At 52.9% G+C, this 19350-nt stretch overlaps 2 protein-coding genes across 6 annotated transcripts in view; both read left to right on the top strand.

Moving 5' to 3' along the window:
• Positions 1-19350, top strand: part of SLC35F6 (solute carrier family 35 member F6) — a 26596-nt gene continuing 7246 nt past the window's right edge. The window contains exons 1-8 of one of the 3 annotated variants that reach the window (XR_007403303.1): positions 1-222; positions 3089-3205; positions 8828-8900; positions 9642-9813; positions 10068-10280; positions 11083-11193; positions 12488-16184; positions 17000-17138. Coding sequence is in view for 1 of the 3 variants with exons in the window: in XM_025454410.3 (XP_025310195.1) it covers positions 146-222; positions 8828-8900; positions 9642-9813; positions 10068-10280; positions 11083-11193; positions 12488-12957 (1116 nt within the window). In the remaining 2 variants the exon portion in view is untranslated. Of the gene's footprint in view, positions 223-3088; positions 3206-8827; positions 8901-9641; positions 9814-10067; positions 10281-11082; positions 11194-12487; positions 17139-19350 lie in introns of those variants that run through there. The other 2 variants (XR_007403304.1, XM_025454410.3) reach the window with 2 other exon arrangements.
• Positions 17683-19350, top strand: part of CENPA (centromere protein A) — a 22418-nt gene continuing 20750 nt past the window's right edge. Inside the window, exon 1 of one of the 3 annotated variants that reach the window (XM_049096081.1) lies at positions 17683-17986. In XM_049096081.1, coding sequence (XP_048952038.1) covers positions 17902-17986 — 85 coding nt within the window. In that variant the 5' untranslated portion in view covers positions 17683-17901. The remainder of the gene's footprint in view (positions 17987-19350) is intronic. The other 2 variants (XR_003139867.3, XM_025454415.3) reach the window with 2 other exon arrangements.

Below are 19350 nucleotides of genomic sequence, written 5' to 3' on the forward strand. Positions count from 1 at the left end.
CGGCGCGCGTCACGTGACGCCCGGCCCGGAAGCGCTCGCTCCCGAGACCCCCCAGGTGACGGGGTCGGGAGCTGCCGCCCGGAGCCAGCGCGGAGGTCGAGGTCGCGGGGATCCCTGCAGTTTCCCGCTCCCCTCATCCGCCGCCATGGCCTGGACCAAGTACCAGCTGTTCCTGGCCGGGCTCATGCTCGTCACCGGCTCCATCAACACGCTCTCGGCCAAGTGAGTCCGGGCCCGGCCGGGAGGGGAGGGGGCTCAGCCGGACCTGCCGCGGCCCGCGAGGGCGTCGGTGACCCCGCGCACCTTCCTCGCCCTACCCCTCCTCGGCTCTCCTGTCCCGGCTTCACCGGCTCGCCCGGTTTCTCTGGTCGGTTCACGCGGTCTTGGGGCCCCCAAGGGGCGCGAGGCCCGAGGAAATACGGACCATGGCCGCGTCCCTGGCCGGAGGACCCGAGCCCGGGCTTTAATGGCCATGTGCTTGATCCCAGCGAGTCACCTCACGTCTCCACGCCTCAGTTTCCTCATCTTTAGACGGGAGGGTTGGAGCAGTTCCTCTCCGGCCCCTTTCAACGCTGGCGTTGGAGCCCGGGCCCTCCAGGGGCTGTGGGCAGGGGTGGGGTGAAGGGGCAGTCCCGCACTTGTGCACACGCTGCAATAGAAGCCATGCAGGCCGAGGAACCGGTGAGCGGGGAAGGCTGTGGATAGAGAAGGGGCTACCCCCACCCCCATGGGCTCCTCGTGGAGGAGAGGTCACAGCTGGGCCTTGACGTTTTGGTGGGATTTCTACATGTGGACTTTGGTGGAGACAGGGAACAGCAAGTCTACATCGAAGTGTATTGTAACCAGCACCAAATGCCCAGGCCAGATTTTATCCCACAATCAAAGAAGAGCTTTTGAGCAGGGAATGGTTATGATGAACCTGGTGGTCAGGTTGAAGAGTAGTTTAGTGCAGGGAAGACTATTGCAAAGCTGCTACTGCATAGCAGGTGGGGCAGTGAGGCAGGAAAGGTGGGAGAGACCAGGTGGGAGAGACCAGGTGCAGAATAAAGCTATAAGGCCTGACCCACAGGATCAAGAGACAGTGACCCCTCCAGGATTTCTGCCTGGGAGAACAGAAGCCTCATTAATCCAGACAGGGAGGGCAGGTGAGCAGCTCAACTCTGATGCATGACAGTGAGGTGTTTTGTGGGACTATGAAGACAGGCCCCAGGAGCTTGGGGATTGAGGACCCCGGGCTGTCATGAGGCTGAGGGGTTGAGCATCGTCTCCTCTGTGTAATGTACAGGAGACCCAGGAGGCAGCCCCTTGGCTTGGCAGTGCTTTGTCTTTTGCTCTGCCCTCTCTGTTTACCATCTCAGAACCCCCAGTACCCAGATCCTGACCTTTCTCTGAACCGATTCCAAGATGCATATGGAGAAGAGTTGATAATGGCCCTCTCCCAGCCAGACCTAACTTCTCGCTGGGCCCTGCCAGGCTCCACAGCAAGGGGGAGTCACAGTCACCCTCTGGGCTGTGCTCCAGGCCCCCTGGGGAGCGGGGGACTAGTCATGTCTTATTCTTCCTTAAGGTGTTTGATCACATGCTCCAGAGGAGAGGTCTGGGAGAGAGGTATCCTGTTCAATTCATCAAACATGTGTAAGGTACCTGCAGGGTTTGAAGCACTGACTGGACTCAGGTTTGAAGTAACCAAGAGAAGATTTAAGATGCTTAAAATCAAAGGTGAAGGGGACAGAACATACACACTTGACAACCACAGTGTTCTCCTTCACAGGAAGTGGAGCTCTGGGTGGACACCACCACCCCCCCCCCCCGCCCCCTGTCTCTAGTTGGGTTCTGCCTTGAGCTATCTTGAGCTGGTCTCCTGAGCCCTGTGGCCTCCTAAAGGTCACTGCTTTTGCTGAGCCGTTAACTATAAAGGAGATTCAACACAAGAGCTCCCATCTCAGGATCTGAATGCAACAGAACAAGTCATCTGTCTGTCCATCTGTCATACCAGCCAAGGCCTCAGTCAAGTGCTTAGAAAGTGGCTGTAGGTCGGCCAGGGCTTCTGTCCCCACGGAGAGTCAAGATTGTCAGTTGTCACTGGGGTCAGCTGTGCTGACTCATCTCCTCCTTTGTCAGGGAGGAGGCCAGGGGAATCCAGGGCCCCAGGAGGCCTTGTCCTCAGAGGCCACCTGAGAAGCAGGAAGGAGATCCCCATGTGGGCCCCGTCCACTGCCAGGTTGTCTGATGTGGGGCCTCTTGGGAGCCTCCCTATCTCAGGTGGGCCCCAGAATTGGATCCTCAACAGCAGGATCCTCTCAGCCAGACTATGAGAAGGATGCCCTCGGAGAGAAAACATGAGACAGCGGCTGTGTACATTCTGGTAGGAATTATCGATTTGAAGTCACACCCTGACCTGCAGTTTCTGGCAGGGACCAACAAACTAAGACATGACCACAGCATATGCTAAGCAGCTGCCATAACCAGTGCCTGCCCCTGCTGCGGCCACCTTTTGTGTGTTAGTTTAATGAACTCTCATAACCAGCCTATGAGGGAGATAAACTCCTTGTCCTCGATCAGGAAACCGAGGTATGGAGAGATGGAATTGCCTGCCTGATTTCAACTCAGCCATTAAGTGGCAGAGTCTATATGTGAGCCAAAGTAATCTGGCTCGAGAATCCAGGCTCTTAACCATCAATATGATATGAGCTAGGGCTCCTCTAGTCATTTTGGGGGGCATTTAAAGCTGTTAGAAATATAGAAGTCACCCATCCTAATCCCCACAATTTATACTTAAGGATCCATTAGAAGTTTCTTCTTGTGACCAGCTGGCTGGTGTCAAAGTGAGGACCAGAACCTAGGTCTCAGCATTTTAGTCCGATCCTTTTACATTGGCAGTACCCAAAATCCCGCTTCCCTGGGGATCTCACCAGAGTGCCCTCCCTCTGGGGCTGGGCAGCAAAGCTCTGTCCTGGCCCAAAAGATCCCGCTGTCATCCTACTTATTTTCCCACTGGAGTCAGGGTGCCGTTCAGGTTCTCATTTAGCCTCTCCAGTAGCCTCTTTCAGTTCCCCAGCCTGTAAAAGGAATGTGTTTCCATCCCCAGGTCGAGGGAAGAAACTTGGTGGAGGAGGAAGTGGGTGAGCACGTGCTACCTGCTGTGCTGGGACCACAGGGCAGCTCTCCCCTGGAGGCGGCCACTGTGCCTGCTCAGCAGGTTCAGGTAGGCTGCAGGAGACAGACCTGTCCTTGCTGGGATGGGGGCAAGGGTCCATCACATACTCAGAGGAGAAAGCCACCTGGCAGGCTGGCCCTTTGGTCCTGGCTCTAGGAGTTGGCAAAGGGCCCTTCACAGTGAAGGGGCTGTTTCTCCTTTCAGTGGCTGCTTTCTCACCCCTTGCCAGGACCTACTTATGATTCTAATACATCTCCTGCATATCAAACATCTTCCTCTCCCCGCCCCCCCGCCCCCTGGCACTGCTTAGGGCAGGCAGTCTGCCTGAACTAGTGCCTGTTTGGGGTCCTGCCCATTTGAGAGCCCCATTCTCCTGGGGTTCTGCACATAAAGAGCCAGGGTCAAGCAGATGCTCACCAAGTGTGGCTCTGATGCCCTTCTAAACGCTGCAGGCTGTGAAGCCCATGCCACCAGAGCAGGGCCAGGGGGTGACTTCTCCAACGGTCTGGCCCCTGATGTGGGGACACTGCCAGGAAAGTAGCAGGAGGCCTGGGACCTCTGGGCCTCTAGTAGAGGAGGACTGTCCCTCTCCTTCCTGTGTCAGCTCTAACTTTTGCCTTGGTGGCTGCCCCCACCCTTAGGTTCCATGAGCTGGCAGGGGGTGATTGCTTCACAGGGGTTCCTGCACCAGCCACAGAAAGCCTTAAACCAGGAGGTAGTATGTAGAGTGAAAAGAGTACAAGGCTTGGAAGCTATGGGAGTAGATGAGTCACTGGGCCTCTCGAAGCCTCAGGTTCATCTGTAAAATGGCCGTGACTTCCCTTCCTTCTACCCAGACACAAGGTAGGATCTACTGAGGAGGACTTGGTAAGACTTTGAGGACAGGCCTCGTGATCCTTTATCACCAACTGCTGTGACACCCAAAGAGTGGAGCCACCCTGCAGCCTTCCTGAAGATCCCAGGCAGGCGAAAGAAGCTGATTCACTGGGCTTGATAAGCCTGGGGCGCCAGAGGAAGTAGCAGAGATTCTGCAGGGAGCTGGACATGCAGCTGTCACTCTGAGGCAGCCACATCAGCCACTTCCTCTGTCCATCCACACCCTTTCCCCTCTCACGTGGCCGCACGTGCCACTCCGAATGCTGAGCTTTGAGTTTGGCGGGTCCAGAGTGACTTACCCCCAGCGAGGGGAGCTCACCCCCAGCCTGCCAAAGCCCCTTCTCGAAGAAGCTGGTCTCCTGGCTCAGTCAGTAGAGCGTGCAACTCTTGATCTTAGGATTGTGAGTTCAAGCCTTGCATTAGGTGCAGAGATTACTTAAAAATTTTTTTTTAATTTAATAAAAAAGTCATAAACTGGTCTCTGCCAGCAGAAAGCATCTCTTGATGTAGCATCGGCCTGACCCTCATGGGTCCCCACAGGCCTCCTTCTGCCCATAAGACCATGGCTTTTCTTTAGAAAACAGTATCTAGAAAGAAGGGAAGGCCCATCTGCAGACCTGGCCCCTCTCCAACGCAGCCAAGGGAATGGGAAGAATTTGGAATAAGAAAGTGATGGGAGAAATTCAGGTGTTGAAGAAGGGGCATGGAACTGGACGTAGAGACCCCTGGGGACTAGCCCTTCTCGGCACCAGATGAGCCCTGTGTCCTTTGGCTTTTTGTCTGTCAAATAAGGAGCTTTCTGAGATGATGGTTGAGTTTCTTCTGTGTCAGCATTCTGTGGCTCTGTGGCCCTCCAGCCACCTCTGCTTCAGCCCATAGCATGGATGCACTCCCAGAAGCTTTCAGGCTGGAGCAGAGCTAGGCCATATTGACCCAAAACAAGGGGAGAGACTCCTGCTTCATAGAGGGGAAGGAGGGAGAAGGGGGAGGAAAAGACTTTCACTGACTACCTGCCATGCACCAGCTCTTCTGTATCTTATATTATTTATTACTTTTGATGGTTCATCAGTGTTGGCATTATTATCCTCATTTTATAGATAAAACTATTAACTTGTCCAACCTGTGAGACGTAAAAGTCATGAGCTTTCCTTGTATCCTGCTGCCTTTTCTGAATGTAAATTTGAGCAGATGGATTGGGCCCTAGACATGCCCGTTGTTAACTATAGGAATCTGAACCCCATCCTCTCCCCTCCTCTGCCCCAAGCCATCAAGTCCCCATATGTAAAATGAAGAACATGAAGTGCCCAGCACAGGCCTGGCATGAAGTCAGTATGCAGTGAAGTGTGCGTTTATAAAAACATGTAGTGAAGTATTTTTGCAAACAGCTGTCCCACCTTAGGAGCCTGTCATCAACCAGTCAACTGAGGCTGGATTTTGGCTCTTGTTCCATGCTATCTGGGGTCTATTTGTGCCTATGCAATGAGCTGAAGCCTATTTCAAGACCAGTATTCTTAGCCTGACTCCAGCCCCAAATCTCTGCAGGCCTGAACTCCTCCCTGCCTAAAGGAAGGCTGGGCCTGCTGACACCCAATCCTTTGGACTGCAAGCCTGCCCCAGGTATCCAGATACAAAAAGACTCCATTTCCCAGGCTGGGAACACAGCCAGCCCCAACTTGTTGAGGCATACCCACACCTTGGTGAAAGCAGAGAAGGCCCTAGCGGCAGGAGAGGGAGTGCAGCATCAATCAGCCTTAGGGTCAGCTCTGCACGTGGGGCCCACTCCTGGGGACAAGCCCAGCTGGTCCCACCAGCAGGTGGCACCTTGCTTCATGCAGACATTGTCTGAACTCTAGTACTTGCCTATATGCAAGGTGGAGTCTGGAAATCCCACTTATTCAACAAAAAAATGTTTGAGCTTCGGTATGCCAGGAGCTGGCGATCCAGAGATAGAGAAATTGCTGGATGCTGGGCTTCCACCCTCTCAAGTGATAATGACTCTAGAACACACACGGTGATCCGATGTGAGTTATCGTTACTGTAAGCTGTGTGGGGAGTAGCCCAGGGGAAGTTCCAGGAGACGGCTCGACCATTAGATCTGGGCGTCTACTGGAGCCTGCCATGTACTCTGGCTATAGTGCCATGATGAGGAAGGGGCTTCCACACATGCCCTCGCCCTAAGCTTCTAGTTGACCTTAATGGGCTTGGCAGGCCCTCCCTCTTTCCTCCTGGAAGAGCCCTGGCTCCAGCTCCCGGAATTTCCATCTCTGACTTGCTCTGGGGCAGTTGGCTCTGCACTCTGGTAAGGCATGACCTCTTTACTCTTCCTTGATGCTCCTCTGTTACACTCAGTTGCCTCACCCAGGCCCTCCCAAAGTGTTCTTTCTGCAAAAGCAAGCCTGAGTTGGAGAGCAGATACCACTGGTCTGTGGCCCTCACCTGCATCCCTGTCCAGCCTGGGGATCCAAGAGCCAGAACTTGCAGCAGATTGGACAGAAATGAGACCCCAGAGAGCAGGTGGTTTCTGTAGGGCGGGCTTTCTTTGCCCCATTGGTACTGGGACTGGTTACAGCCTGGTCCCCTGACCCATGAGACCTCCCCACCCTTCAACTCTCCTTTGATTCTCACCATTCTCTAGAACCACAAGCCCTCCTAACTGCCCTTCTTGGCATCTTTGGGGTGGGTGAGGTCTCCGGCTGTGAGCTCACTCACTGTGAACTAAATTTGCCATAGACCTGTTTTGTTCACTGGCCCCGGGGTATGTTCAGATCAATGAGTAGAAGTGGTCTCCCCCCACCCCCTCCCCATGGCTGATGAGGAATTCTCTCGCCATTCAGCCTGCCCTTCCTGCTGCCAGTGTCCAGGCGTTATGCCCATGCCCGGGCTGTGGCAGAGAGCTCCCTGTTCCCCTCCCCAAACTCAGGCCACGGAGAAGCCAGGGCTGGCCAGGATCTTTGTCAAACGTAGGCCCCAACCAGTGTCCCAGGCTTGCATCACTGTGCGGGGCACAGGAAATAAAAGGCTTCCACTTGCCTTTTGAAACCTCAGGCTTGTTGCAGAAATGAGCCAACAGAGTAGGGCTGGGTACTACCATGTGGCTGCTCTTGACAGACTTTGCAAGGAAAGTCATTTAAGAAAAAGAAGTCCTGGGCAGCCCTGGTGGCGCAGCAGTTTAGCGCCGCCTGCAGCCCAGGGTGTGATCCTGGAGACCCAGGATCGAGTCCCATGTCAGGCTCCCTGCATGGAGCCTGCTTCTCCCTCTGCCTGTGTCTCTGCCCCTGACTCACTCTCTCTCTCTCTCTCTCTCTCTCTCTCTCTCCATGAATAAGTTAAAAAATAAAAAGAAGTCCTGAGTCTTGTATTTTAGACACAGCTACCACCTATGCATGGGGTGCTGCAGAAGGAAGGGCCCCAAGGCCCACAAGATACTGCCCTGGGTCTGCCTTGACTCAACACAACATGAATAAATAAAATCTTTAAAAAAAAGGGGGGGGGGGAATCTCCAAATATCTAAAGGACTTTTTTTTTTCTTTAAAATCTTACATATTTATTCATGAGAGACACAGAGAAAGGCAGAACAAGCAGGCTCCCTCTGAGGAGCCCGATGCAGGACTCGATCCCGGGACCCCAGGATCAGGACCTGAGCCAAAGGCAGATACTCAACCACTGAGCCACCCAGGTGCCCCTCTAAAGGACTTTTAGGGGTGGCCCAGGTGGCTCAGTGGTTTGGCACCACCTTCGGCCCAGGGTATGATCCTGGGGACCCAGGACGTTGGGCTCCCTGCATGGAGCCTACTTCTCCCTCTGCCTGTGTCTCTCTTGAATAAATAAATAAAATATTTTTTAAAAAATAAATAAAGGACTTTTAAATAAAAGAGATTAGACCAGACCCCAGGAACCCAACAAAGCCCAGCAAACATGAAATTTGGGGAGCAGGAGCTTTTAGTTCATGGGTGGCAGACAGTGCAGGAGGATTGGTGGTAGCTGCCCAGGGCACTATGCCATGAAGAATTCTGGGCTTGTGTCAGGTTGCTGGGGAAGCATCCCATTCTGTTATGCCATCTGCCAGGGTGCTGGCGGGGAGGCCACTCCACTAGTGCCATGGACTTGCCACCTGCTTTACAGTCAGTGCTAGAAAGACCCTCCAAACCTTTCAGGTTCTATGAAGGTGACCGGGTGATCTTTGTCAGCCAGTCATTTCCCAAGGGCCCAAAGGCCCTTGTAAACCACAGACTTCTGATATTTTTTGTGCTATGGGTCCATTTGACGGTCTGGTAAAAACCTAGAATATTGTTTTTAAATGTGTGATTAAGGGATCAGATTACAGAAAAAGCCACTTATGTCAAAATAAAGTTATCAAAACACTGAAAAAGCCAATTTGTGATGCCGTAACGCATGTGTATATGCTTCTTAACACAAAAAAATTATTAGCAGCAGGTCTAATTACTGTAATTTTGTAGAGGCGACGAGTGTAAATGCCACTTCCTGGTGTCTGCGCTGATAACAGTAGCAGTGGCTTGTGTGTGTGGCAAAGTCACAGGTCCTATGGGGCCACATTCACAATGTGAAGAAATGCTACGTTTCTGCTAAAGGCATCTAGGTCCCCACTTTCTGTCCTCAATCCCAGATGAAGGCTTTGTGCTGCAGAAATGGGCCCCTTGGCAAGGGAGTCTCACACTTGTCCAAGTCCCTTAAGTGTGGCCTCTTGGCATTGAGAGGAGCAATGTCCTCAGACACAGGGTCCGGGGCTGCAGAGCTTGCACACTGCCAAAGGTTTGACTTCTCTCTCCACTGCAGGTGGGCAGACAACTTCGTGGCGCAGGGCTGTGGAGGAAGCAAGGAGCACAGCTTCCAGCATCCCTTCCTCCAGGTATCTGCCCTATCCCACCCCCACCTCCTGCTGCCCCCAGGGTCAGGTGTCCCCCTCCAGACCCTGCTGCTTCCTGACCTGGGGCAGAGCCTTTCCCAGCTCTCAGGAAGAACCGGGAAGAACTGTCCACTTCCCTCCCTCCCTTACCAGAACAGAGACCAGGGTGTGAGAGCCCACGGAAGAGGGCAGAGGGCACAGCCCTCTCTGGGAGGGCTATGGCAGTCCCGGTGGGCAGCCACGCCCTGACGCTGTAAGGCCAGCCCTGGGGATGATGAAAACATCAACCCCAGTAACAAAACCTGCTCTGCAAACATGGGAAGCCCAGACTCCACTGGGATAGGGCAGACAAGGTAAATGGAAGGCAATTTCTTGCCAGACTGGGAAGCAGAGGCCTATATTTCAGCCCCTGCCCTCCCAGCCACTTGCTCTGTGACCTGAAGTCAGTTCTTGAGCCTCTCTGGACCTCCGTTTCTCCATCTGGAACTTGACCACAGATTAGCCTAGATCGTTGGTTTTCAGACCAGGCTTTATGCGGTTTTATAGTGTTTCTGTCCACATGTTTTTGGTGTTTAGGCCTTACCTAGGAGGTAGTCTCTGGTCTTCCACACACAGCAGCTCTGCTTTTGTCTGGTTTATGTGTCAAGTTACAGGTAAGCTTCCCTCTGAAGAAAGGCTGTGTTAAGATTTCATCAAAGGTGATTCTCCTACCAGCTGTAAACTTCTAGGGTTCTGTCCCTGCAGGCGGTGGGCATGTTCCTGGGAGAGTTCTCCTGCCTGGCTGCCTTCTACCTGCTTCGGTGCCGAGCGGCAAGGCACCCAGACGCCAGCATGGATCCCCAGCAGCCCTTCAATCCCCTTCTTTTCCTGCCCCCTGCCCTGTGCGACATGACGGGGACCAGCATCATGTATGTGGGTAAGTAGCCAGGCCACGCTGAGAAGGGCCCCACAGGGGCACTAATGAAACAGCCACCCCTGCCCCGGCGCGCCTCACCCCTCCCCTGGCTCACCTCACCCCTGCCCCCCTCCCAGACGTACACGTGTACACACACACACAAGATTTACTGAGCACATACTATGTGCAAGGCTGGTCTTCAGCCATGAGGGCACCTCAGTGAATAGATAGCCTTGGCCCTCAGCAGCTAACATCGTGTGTCTCTTCTCTCCTAGCCCTGAACATGACGAGTGCCTCCAGCTTCCAGATGCTGCGGGGAGCAGTGATCATATTCACAGGCCTGTTCTCAGTGGCCTTCCTGGGGCGGAGGCTGGCACTGAGCCAGTGGCTGGGCATCCTTGCCACCATCGCAGGGCTGGTGGTTGTGGGCCTGGCCGACCTTCTGAGCAAGCATGATGATCAGCACAAACTCAGCGAAGTGATCACAGGTGCGATGAGGGCTGGGGACGCAGGGGCTGCCCGTCCTCTCCTGTCCTCAGTCAGTCAGGGAACCCAGCACAGTCAGCAGACTTCTGCCAACTCTTCTCTATGCCAGGCCCTGGGTGAGGGAGTATGGGGGACCAGTGGACTTGGGCATACATCTGCTCTTGAGGTGCCAGATAGAGCACAGAAAGGCACACACACCATGAGAAAGGGATAGTTAAGGAGCGGGAGGTCAGAGGAGGGACGTTTGTGCCATAAGAAACACACACATACTGCTGGGTACACATACTCCTGGATCTGGGAGAGGGAGGGAATGAGTATCTGTTGAGTGTCTACTATGTACCCAGCTTGGCATCATCCCCACTGTCCCAGAAAGGAAGCCTGGCAGCCTGTTCTATAATGACAGGATCTCTCTGGTCCTGAGGATGGACTAAACCAGAAATGTCTATCGCAAAGTCTTGTGCACCTCAGAAGACATGCTTATAACCCTGTTGTTCCAGTCACAGGCCCAGGTGGGCCCCTGGATCTTCTGGAGGCTTGGCCCAGGGTGGTAATAGTGCTTGCTCTGCTGGCCTGCCCCACCCCCCAGGAGCCAGGAGACCAGGCATGGGGCTGTCATGACTGTCTCGTGAACCATGTGGTGCCCTACAAAAGTCAGGGGCTCGGGGTGACCATGTCCCTGTAGGAGCCATCTACTCCAGCATGGAGCCCACCACCCTGCCAACAGCTCTGTGGCCGTGCTCCATCCCTTCCCCCCACCCCCACCCCATGCGGCCCAATCTCACCATGGTTCTCATTTCCCCCCAGGGGACCTGCTGATCATCATGGCCCAGATCATTGTCTCCATCCAGATGGTGCTCGAGGAGAAGTTCGTCTACAGGCATAATGTTCACCCACTGCGGGCAGTTGGCACTGAGGGTATGTGAGCACAGGGGCTGGGGAGCAAGGTACTGCTGCGAGGGCACCCACACAATGCTAGCATGTGGAGGAGATGCACAAGTAAGAATGCAGGGCAAGGTGCCCTCACCCATAGGGAGAGGGGGAGGGGCTCATCCCTTCACCTGTGTGCTGACAGAGACTCTGACCCAGGAGCTGGGGGGGATGAGGTAGAGGATGAAGGGAATGAGCACCCCACTCTAGAGGAGTTGGCCAGCAAGGAAGGACCAGATGGTGCGTTTGAGCTCAGACCACTTATGCTCAAGGGTTGCTTCACTTGCCAAGCACGTCTGAGGGTCTTCAGGAGAGGGAAGGTATGTTCGAGCTGCAACAAGAGTGGGAAGGAAGGAACGGATGTGGGGAGCTGGCCATGAGTATCGAAACCAGTAAGGAGTAGTTGGGTGACTTACAGATTTGACGTTGGGACAATGATCAGGAATTGAATAGGTCAGGGTCTTATGGAGAACCTTGAATGTCAAACGGATTTAGATTGTCAATGACAGACAGGGAGGAACCACCACAAGTTTGTGAGCAGGAAGGTAACTACCCAAGCCTTTAAGGTAACTACCAAACCTTTAACTACCCATTTAAAAATATGAAACCAGCAGGCAGATTAGAGCAGCACTAGCCAAGCATGGCCTGTGGATCAATCAGGGAGCCGTGTGCGCGCCACGGGCTTCTGGCACAGCGTTAATCATCTCGATCCACTATGTCATCAAGCACATTGTTTGCATCCACTCTTTTTTTCCCTAGCAAGACTTTCTTAATGAAGCAGTGCATTGATTTACATTCTAGTCCACTCCTGGTCACAGACCAGCGACCCTGGATTAGAAAACCATGTTTCTCCACGCTTGTGAGAGCAGCGTCGCCATCACAGCTGCCATTCTTTTGTAAATGAATACAATGGAATTTAAAAGTGCCAGAGAACATTGTAAAGATAGCCACTGTATTGTGAAAGTGTGCATGTGTGTATGTGCCTGTGCATACATATACAGGTCATTATATAAAATGTAGTTTTTATCCTTGCTCCGATTATAAAATATGATTATAGTGGAGCAGGGCAGCTGGAGCCCCCTCAGTAGGCCACGGTGAGTTCCAGATGAACAGGTAGCTCCAGGGCCCAACAGGGAGGAGCTGGCGTGAGGTGCCCCAGGACGGGGGCGCTGGCTGGGAGGGAGATCAGTGGAGCCCCTGCTGGGCAGGCTGAGCTGCCGGTGGGGGGGTGGGGGCTTGGGGGCCGAACAGAAGGTGCAGCATGCTTCTTCCACTCCCACAGGCCTCTTTGGCTTCGTGATCCTCTCCCTGCTGCTGGTGCCCATGTACTATATCCCTGCCGGCTCCTTCAGTGGAAGCCCCCGAGGGACGCTGGAGGACGCGCTGGACGCCTTCTGCCAGGTGGGCCGACAACCGCTCATCGCCCTGGCGCTGCTGGGCAACATCAGCAGCATCGCCTTCTTCAACTTCGCGGGCATCAGCGTCACCAAGGAACTGAGCGCCACGACCCGCATGGTGCTGGACAGCCTGCGTACCATTGTCATTTGGGCGCTGAGCCTGGCGCTGGGCTGGGAGGCCTTCCACCCTCTGCAGATCCTGGGCTTCCTCATCCTGCTGACAGGCACCGCCCTCTACAATGGGCTGCACCGCCCACTGCTCACCCGCCTGGCCAGGGGCCGGCCCCCGGCAGAAGAGGGTGAGCACGAGAGACTGCTCGGTGGCTCCCGGACTCCCATCAATGATGCTAGTTGAGCCTCTCGTGGGTTCTCCGCTGCTACCTGGATGCACCTTGTCCACCCTGAGGCCGAGGCCACATAGGCTGGTGAGCCTCCCGTGTCCTGTTCCCAAAGGCCTCACCCCACCCCTCCCCAACGCCCCTTTCCCCTCCCAGGGCAGCTGCTGCCACAGGACCAGACACCCGGGTCCTCCTTTGTTACCACCCCCTGCAACCCCCACAGGCCTGAGCACAGTGACCGACCCTTGCCAGGCTCCCCTCAACCCCCAAAGCCCCTCCTGCAGCACTAGCACTAAATCATGAAGTGGAATTGCAGGAACTAACAACTGTAAGGTTTCCTCCTAAAACATAAGCTAACTTTGGTTCTCCAGAGAAGAGAGGTCAGTGAGCAAATTCAAACCAGACCTAAGCGCCATGTTTTCTAAAACTACAAGTTATTCGCCAACCCTGTCTTGGAGACCTAAGTCTTAGCTGGATTGTGCACAAACTCAGCAGATGTCCCCCAGCCCCTTACCTAGTGGCCCTGGGCCTTGGAGTCCTTGTCTAGAAAGCAGAAGATACAGATGTTGTGGCTTCGGTGCCTCCCAGCCTCTGCTGGGCCCATCCTGTGGGAAAGGAGGAGCCCATTCTTTGCAAAGGCTCCTCTACCCTCTGTGCCTCCTCCCCATTGGTGTCCTGGCTGCCACACTCTGAAGGCCTCCCTGCCTGGGACAGATGACGGGGAATTCCAAGCAGCTCTTCAGAGCAGCTTTGATGAACTCTTCACCTTCCATTTTAAAGATGAAAAGACTGAGGCCCAGAGATGTAAGTGGTTTTACGAGAGTGCACTCCTGCAGTGGACTCTGGCTGAGCAGCCTCGTGATCTGCTGCAGGCTGGGATCCAGAGCACATCTGGACTTCAGCCGTACTCCCAGCAACCTGACTCCATAGATATCCCTCCGGGGTAATGAATTTGCCAGGACTCCACCATTTAGAGGAATTCTGGTCTCCTAGACATGAGCTAAATGCTTAACACTAATCCTCTGGTGTAACAACCTGCACAGGTGGGTGTAGATGAGGAAGCCATGGCCCAGAGGTGTTAACTGACTTCCTCACAGAACCAGGATTTCAAGCTAGGTTTGCCTGATTCCAGACCTCCAGCCCCACCCACCGTACAGGTCTCCCTGGGGTCTTTGGGGTACATTTCCCAAGGCCGGAATAAAAGCTTCATGTGCTGTTGTCCTCCCCACCCTGAAGAGAGGGGACTGGCATTGGGGGGCCCCAGGGAGTGAAGCAGTCCTTCCTTACGGAGTTCCTCACTCCGTGGCAGTTTCTGGAGCCTCAGTCCATTTTTCTGGGCAGCTCAATCATAAAACAAAACACCAAATGCCTTCCTTAAAATAGATTCTGGGGGAAGGGATCTTTGACACGCAAAGCCCTTAGGCTGTGTGGGAATCAGCAGGTTATTACAGTTTGTTGGGAGAAGAGGGCCTCTCCATGCCTCCAGCTCTGCGTCTCAGGGGCCCCTGAGCTTCTGTGGGCCACAGTGTGTGCCACAGAAGAGGGAAATGGAGGGTAAGCGTGGTGGGGACTATAGCTGCCTTGTCCAAAAAAACTGGGGCCTTAAAATGTCATTAAGACAAAAGGGAAATTGGGAGCGTGGCCTTTCCTCCCCCACCCCCTTAAATGAGAGGGAAGTTGCACAAGGGTTAAATATATCAGGCCTGCCACCAAATCAGGCAAATCATTTTACCTCTGGAGCTTTGGGTCTTCACATCTCTAAAATGGGAAAGCCAGCCTCCATCTTGCAGGGTGAGCTTGAAAATTACATAAGATAATAAATTGAAGGTGCCTGTAAATGCCAACACACAGGAGTGTTGTGGAAGACTGCACTGGCCACCAGGGCGGTCTGCCAAGGGCGTGGAAGTCCCAGCAGAGGCACAGCACAGAGCATCAGTTTTACTCAGAGGGAAGGAAATGTTTTATTAAAATACACCATCATGGAAAGAAAAACTATACCATCATTGAGGAGAATGTAAAATTCACATCTATTTTAAGACAAAACTAGATGCCTCAAAAATACTTTGTGCTGACAGGAGGTGCCTTCCCAGCCCCTAGAGGTGTGTTCGCTCTCCTGTCATTTGAGGGATGCTTTGGAGGGTGGGTCCGAGAGGCCTTGCTGGTCATGTGGATGAGAAAGTAAGCACCCCCACTCTCGCTGAGGCTGGAAGGTTGTGGAGGATGTTTTCAGTGGAGTAAGAGGGTTCTGAATTGTGGAAGTTTGGTGGGGAGGTTCTGAACCTCTGTAAAATCAGAACCAACTGATTGCGAGCTTCTGTAAACATCAGTTCAAAGACTATAATTTAAAGCACGTGCATCAGAGTGGATTGCTCAGTCCCTGTCCCTTGCAGAGTGGTCTTGGGGCAGGGGCTTCCTGTAGGACTGCCATCCAGAACCCGGGGTAGCCCTGGGACTCCTCCACCAGAAATCTGCCCACAAGGCAGAAATTTAGGACCTTACCAGGTAATTCCATCTGCCTTCACTTTGTCCAAAGGTCTCTGCTGGTTTAACAAACCGCACTCGAAGAGGTCAGAGCTCTGACTCCTGATGAGGTCAGAAGTGGAGCAAAGGGCCACCTGGTATAGAAAAGGTAGAATCGGAAGTCAGCTGTGTTCTCAGCCCCACTTCTACTTTGGGTGACCTTGGACAAGTCATTTTATCTCTCAAGGCCTAAGCTACCTATAAAAAGGAGAAGTTCTGAGCATTACTAAATATGTACACCTCCCTGACCGGCTTACAGGTTAACCTCATTCTTTCATATTCACCTTGGCCAAGAGCCCCTTTGGCCTTTTTGTTGACTATGTGCTTTCCAACCTTAAGGTCAGCAGGGGATTTCCCCTAGTTGTAAAAGTTTATAAATCACCCATCTTCATCAAGAACACTTGTCAAAAAATCTTTGGTAAAGGATTACAATCCCAGAATTTAGCCAACTGTATTGAGAACGGATGTGCTCCAAGGGCTGTGAATCCATGAAAGAAAAACAGGAGACAAATGTGTAAAGAAAATTCCAGCACAGCGTGATGTGCATAAGAGGCCCTTTGTATGAGATACAAAGGAGGCCTTACAGGGAACTCTAGAACTAGAACTCTGAGAGCGCCACTGGAGCTGGTTGGTAGAGAATGGGCAGGAGTCTCCCAGGCTGGCAGGATGGGATAGTAGGGGTATTCCAGGAAAAAGGAACAGCTTGTAAGAAGCACAGAAACATGTAAGTGATGTATTCGAGAACTGCAGGTAACTAGACCGGTATGCCTGGCAATAAGCATGCTGTGCTAAAGGTGGCCAGAGACAAGGTCAGAGAGGTGGGCAGGCACCCATATGGTGCTGTGCCTTTTAGACTGTTAAGGCGTGAGAACTCTATTTGTAGACAGTAGAGTACCGGACTTCTCACCCCACCCCTCATCACAGTGGACCCACGGAGTATCCCCCCATACAGCTGCTTCCCTTTTCTTTCCTTCTTCCTTCATTCTTTTTTCCCTCTTTTTAAAAGTTGTAAAATACAACAGAAAACCATCTTGACCATTATTAAGTGTCTGGTGGCATTAAATACATTCACATTGTTGTCCCACCATCCATTCCCAGAACTTTTTTATCTTCCCAAACTCTATAGCCATTCAACATGCAACACTAACCCTTTCCCCTGAGCCCCTGACAACCACCGTCGTACTTTCTGTGAATTTGGCTATGCACCTAATGTAAGTGGGATCCTACAGTAGTTCTCCTTTTGTGTCTTGTATGTTACCTACCTCAATGCCTTCAAGGTTTTTCCTTGTTGTAACATGTCAGAATTAACTTTCTGAATAATAGGCTGAATAATATTTCATTCCTGGTATGCACCACATTTTATTTATTCATTTGGGGCTCAGTTGTGAATAACATCACTGTGAGCATTAGCGTACAAATACAAATAGGTTCAAGTCCCTGCTTCTAGTTCTTTGTATACCCAGAAGCAGAATTGCTGGGTCGTGTGGTAATTCTACATTTAATGTATTTGGCTGATCAACATACTGTTTTCCACTCTAGTTGCACCAGTGAGGAAGGGTTCCATGAAATCACTGATTTTGTAATGACATCTTCCTTGACTACAATACACGTTAACTGGAGAACATTTAGAAAACGCAAGAGAACCAAGTGCAGAAAATAAATCTTTATTCTAACTACACAGATGTACATTTGACCGGAATGTGTGTGACCTCCAACAGGAAGGGAAGGGGTGGTTTCCCTACAGGGCTCCTACTGCACTGCTGGGGAGTGTGATCCCAGACGACAGCGTCAGATCCTGGCCGTGCCACGACCCTAGTCATGGATAACGTTCATGCAGTCAGACTGGCTTCTGAGCCGTATTCGTGGGGTGTCCCTGGAAGGGCCACATTCTCTGTAAGTCTGTCTCCTCGTCTTTAAAAGCCACGTCAGGGCTGATAGGACAAAACATAAAATGTCCGAACAGTGATTTGTCTTGAGGAACGCGCTCTGCAAGCGCACCGACGTCTTCAGGACAGTGCTTCCTTTTGTCAACCACGAGGCACCGAGGGCGACCGTCCGAGCCCTCGAAACAGCACGGCCGCAAGCTCCCGCCTCCTTTCACTTCTCCAAGTTCCCATTGGCTGGTTCATACCGCCGTCCGCGACGTCCCCGTTCTCTCCTCCAATCGCCGCGCGCGCCGGGCCTCCGGCCTGTGCTCTCATTGGTCCCCCGCGCAGTCGCTCTGCGCCAGGGTCGTTCCAGAAGCAGCCACTGAGAGTTGCCGAATTCGGGTTTTAAAAAACGCCGCGAGTGTAATCGACAGAGCGGGTCCTTGGAACCGAGGCGGCGCCGGGGCCGGCGGAGCAGTCTCCTGGTCCTGGGCTCCCGCAGGACGCCAGCCTCGGTCCCCGGACCCCAAAGGCCGAGAAGGAGCCGCAGGGCCACCACGCCCGGCGCCCGCCATGGGCCCGCGCCGCAAGCCCGAAGTCCCGAAGAGGCGCCCCGCGAGCCCGGCCCCCAGCGCCCCCCGGCGGGGCCCCTCCTTAGGTAACCGGCCGCAGCCGGCCCCCCCGCTCCCTGGCCTCCCTGGCCTCCCTGGCCTCCCTGGCCTCCCTGGCCGTGAGGTGGGCACGGCCGCATCCAGGTGCCCATTCCACGGACCAGAAGACCGAGCTCGCGCGCGGACCCCGGGTCCGAATCTGCCGACTTCCGGCCGGCGCTCCCCTGCTGGCGGGCAAAGCCGGGCCGCCTACAGCACCTGCTCGGCCCGGCCCAAGTTCCAGGCCCCGCAAGGGACCCGGGAAAGCAATTAGAGGAGCAGAAAGGACGGCCCAGGCGGCCTGGCACCTAATACTAAGTCTTACTACTAGTAGCGTTTATCGAGTACTAACCCCTACCAGGCATTGCGTTCCGCTGCTTGGGTGATTTAGCTCAACTTTACATTGTGCCCATTTTTCAGATGAGAAAACTGATGCGCAGGCAGACCAAGTAACTTAAGGTCACACAGCTTGCTCCAGCAGACAGGATTTTTTTTTTTTTTAAGTGTTTGTGCTTTCTTTTTTTTTTTTTTTTTAACTGCAGAATTATTGGCAGCTTTTTGTGACAATTTCAAACAGTTCTACTTTCAGAAGTTGCCTTTCCAGGTGTTGGGGTGTGTGTATGTTTCTTCAGTGAGTGGTGGTGTTGGGCCTCAAGTAGAGCGCTCTCACCTTGTTCCCTTCCTGAGGTTATTTATGGGTCCGGAAAGAAGACTAGTTTGTGGTCTTCGGTTTCTGCGCTCTGTGGTCTGGTGGATGGGAGGCCCACTCAAGCAAGAATTGTTCTGGCAACAACTGCTTTACTTGTCTCCTGCAATGTAGTTATGAGCAGGGTGGGAAAAAAGCGTATTATGGGTTATTTTCTTCCCTAAAGATTAAGAACCTTTGCATCCAGCCAGCTAGCTTGCTGAATTCTCTTGTTAACTTATTGTTCAATTGCTTCAACTGAAATGGTTAAATAGGCTATTGTCTGCAAATAAGGACTTTCGAATCTTTTTCACTTTTCTATATTTTATTTCTTAGTGTGTTGGATTAGTGAAGCTCTGAGATTAGTATTGAAATAAGAGAAGTGGTTTGGCCACCCTTGGCCCATTTCTTTTCTTTCTTTTTTAATTGTGAACTCCATGCCTAGTGTGGAGCCCAACGTCAAGCTTGAACTCTCAGTCCTGAGATCAAGACCTGAACTGAGATCAGGAGTCCCACACTTAACCAACTGAGCCACCCAGGCGACCTCAACCCCTGTTTCTTTCTTTTTTTTTTTTTTTAATTTTTTTTAAAGATTTTATTTATTTATTCATAGAGACACAGAGAGAGAGAGAGAGAAGCAGAGACACAGGCAGAGGGAGAAGCAGGCTCCATGCAGGGAGCCCGACG

This window comes from Canis lupus, chromosome 17, assembly GCF_003254725.2.
Source record: "Canis lupus dingo isolate Sandy chromosome 17, ASM325472v2, whole genome shotgun sequence".
Taxonomy (NCBI): domain Eukaryota; kingdom Metazoa; phylum Chordata; class Mammalia; order Carnivora; family Canidae; genus Canis; species Canis lupus.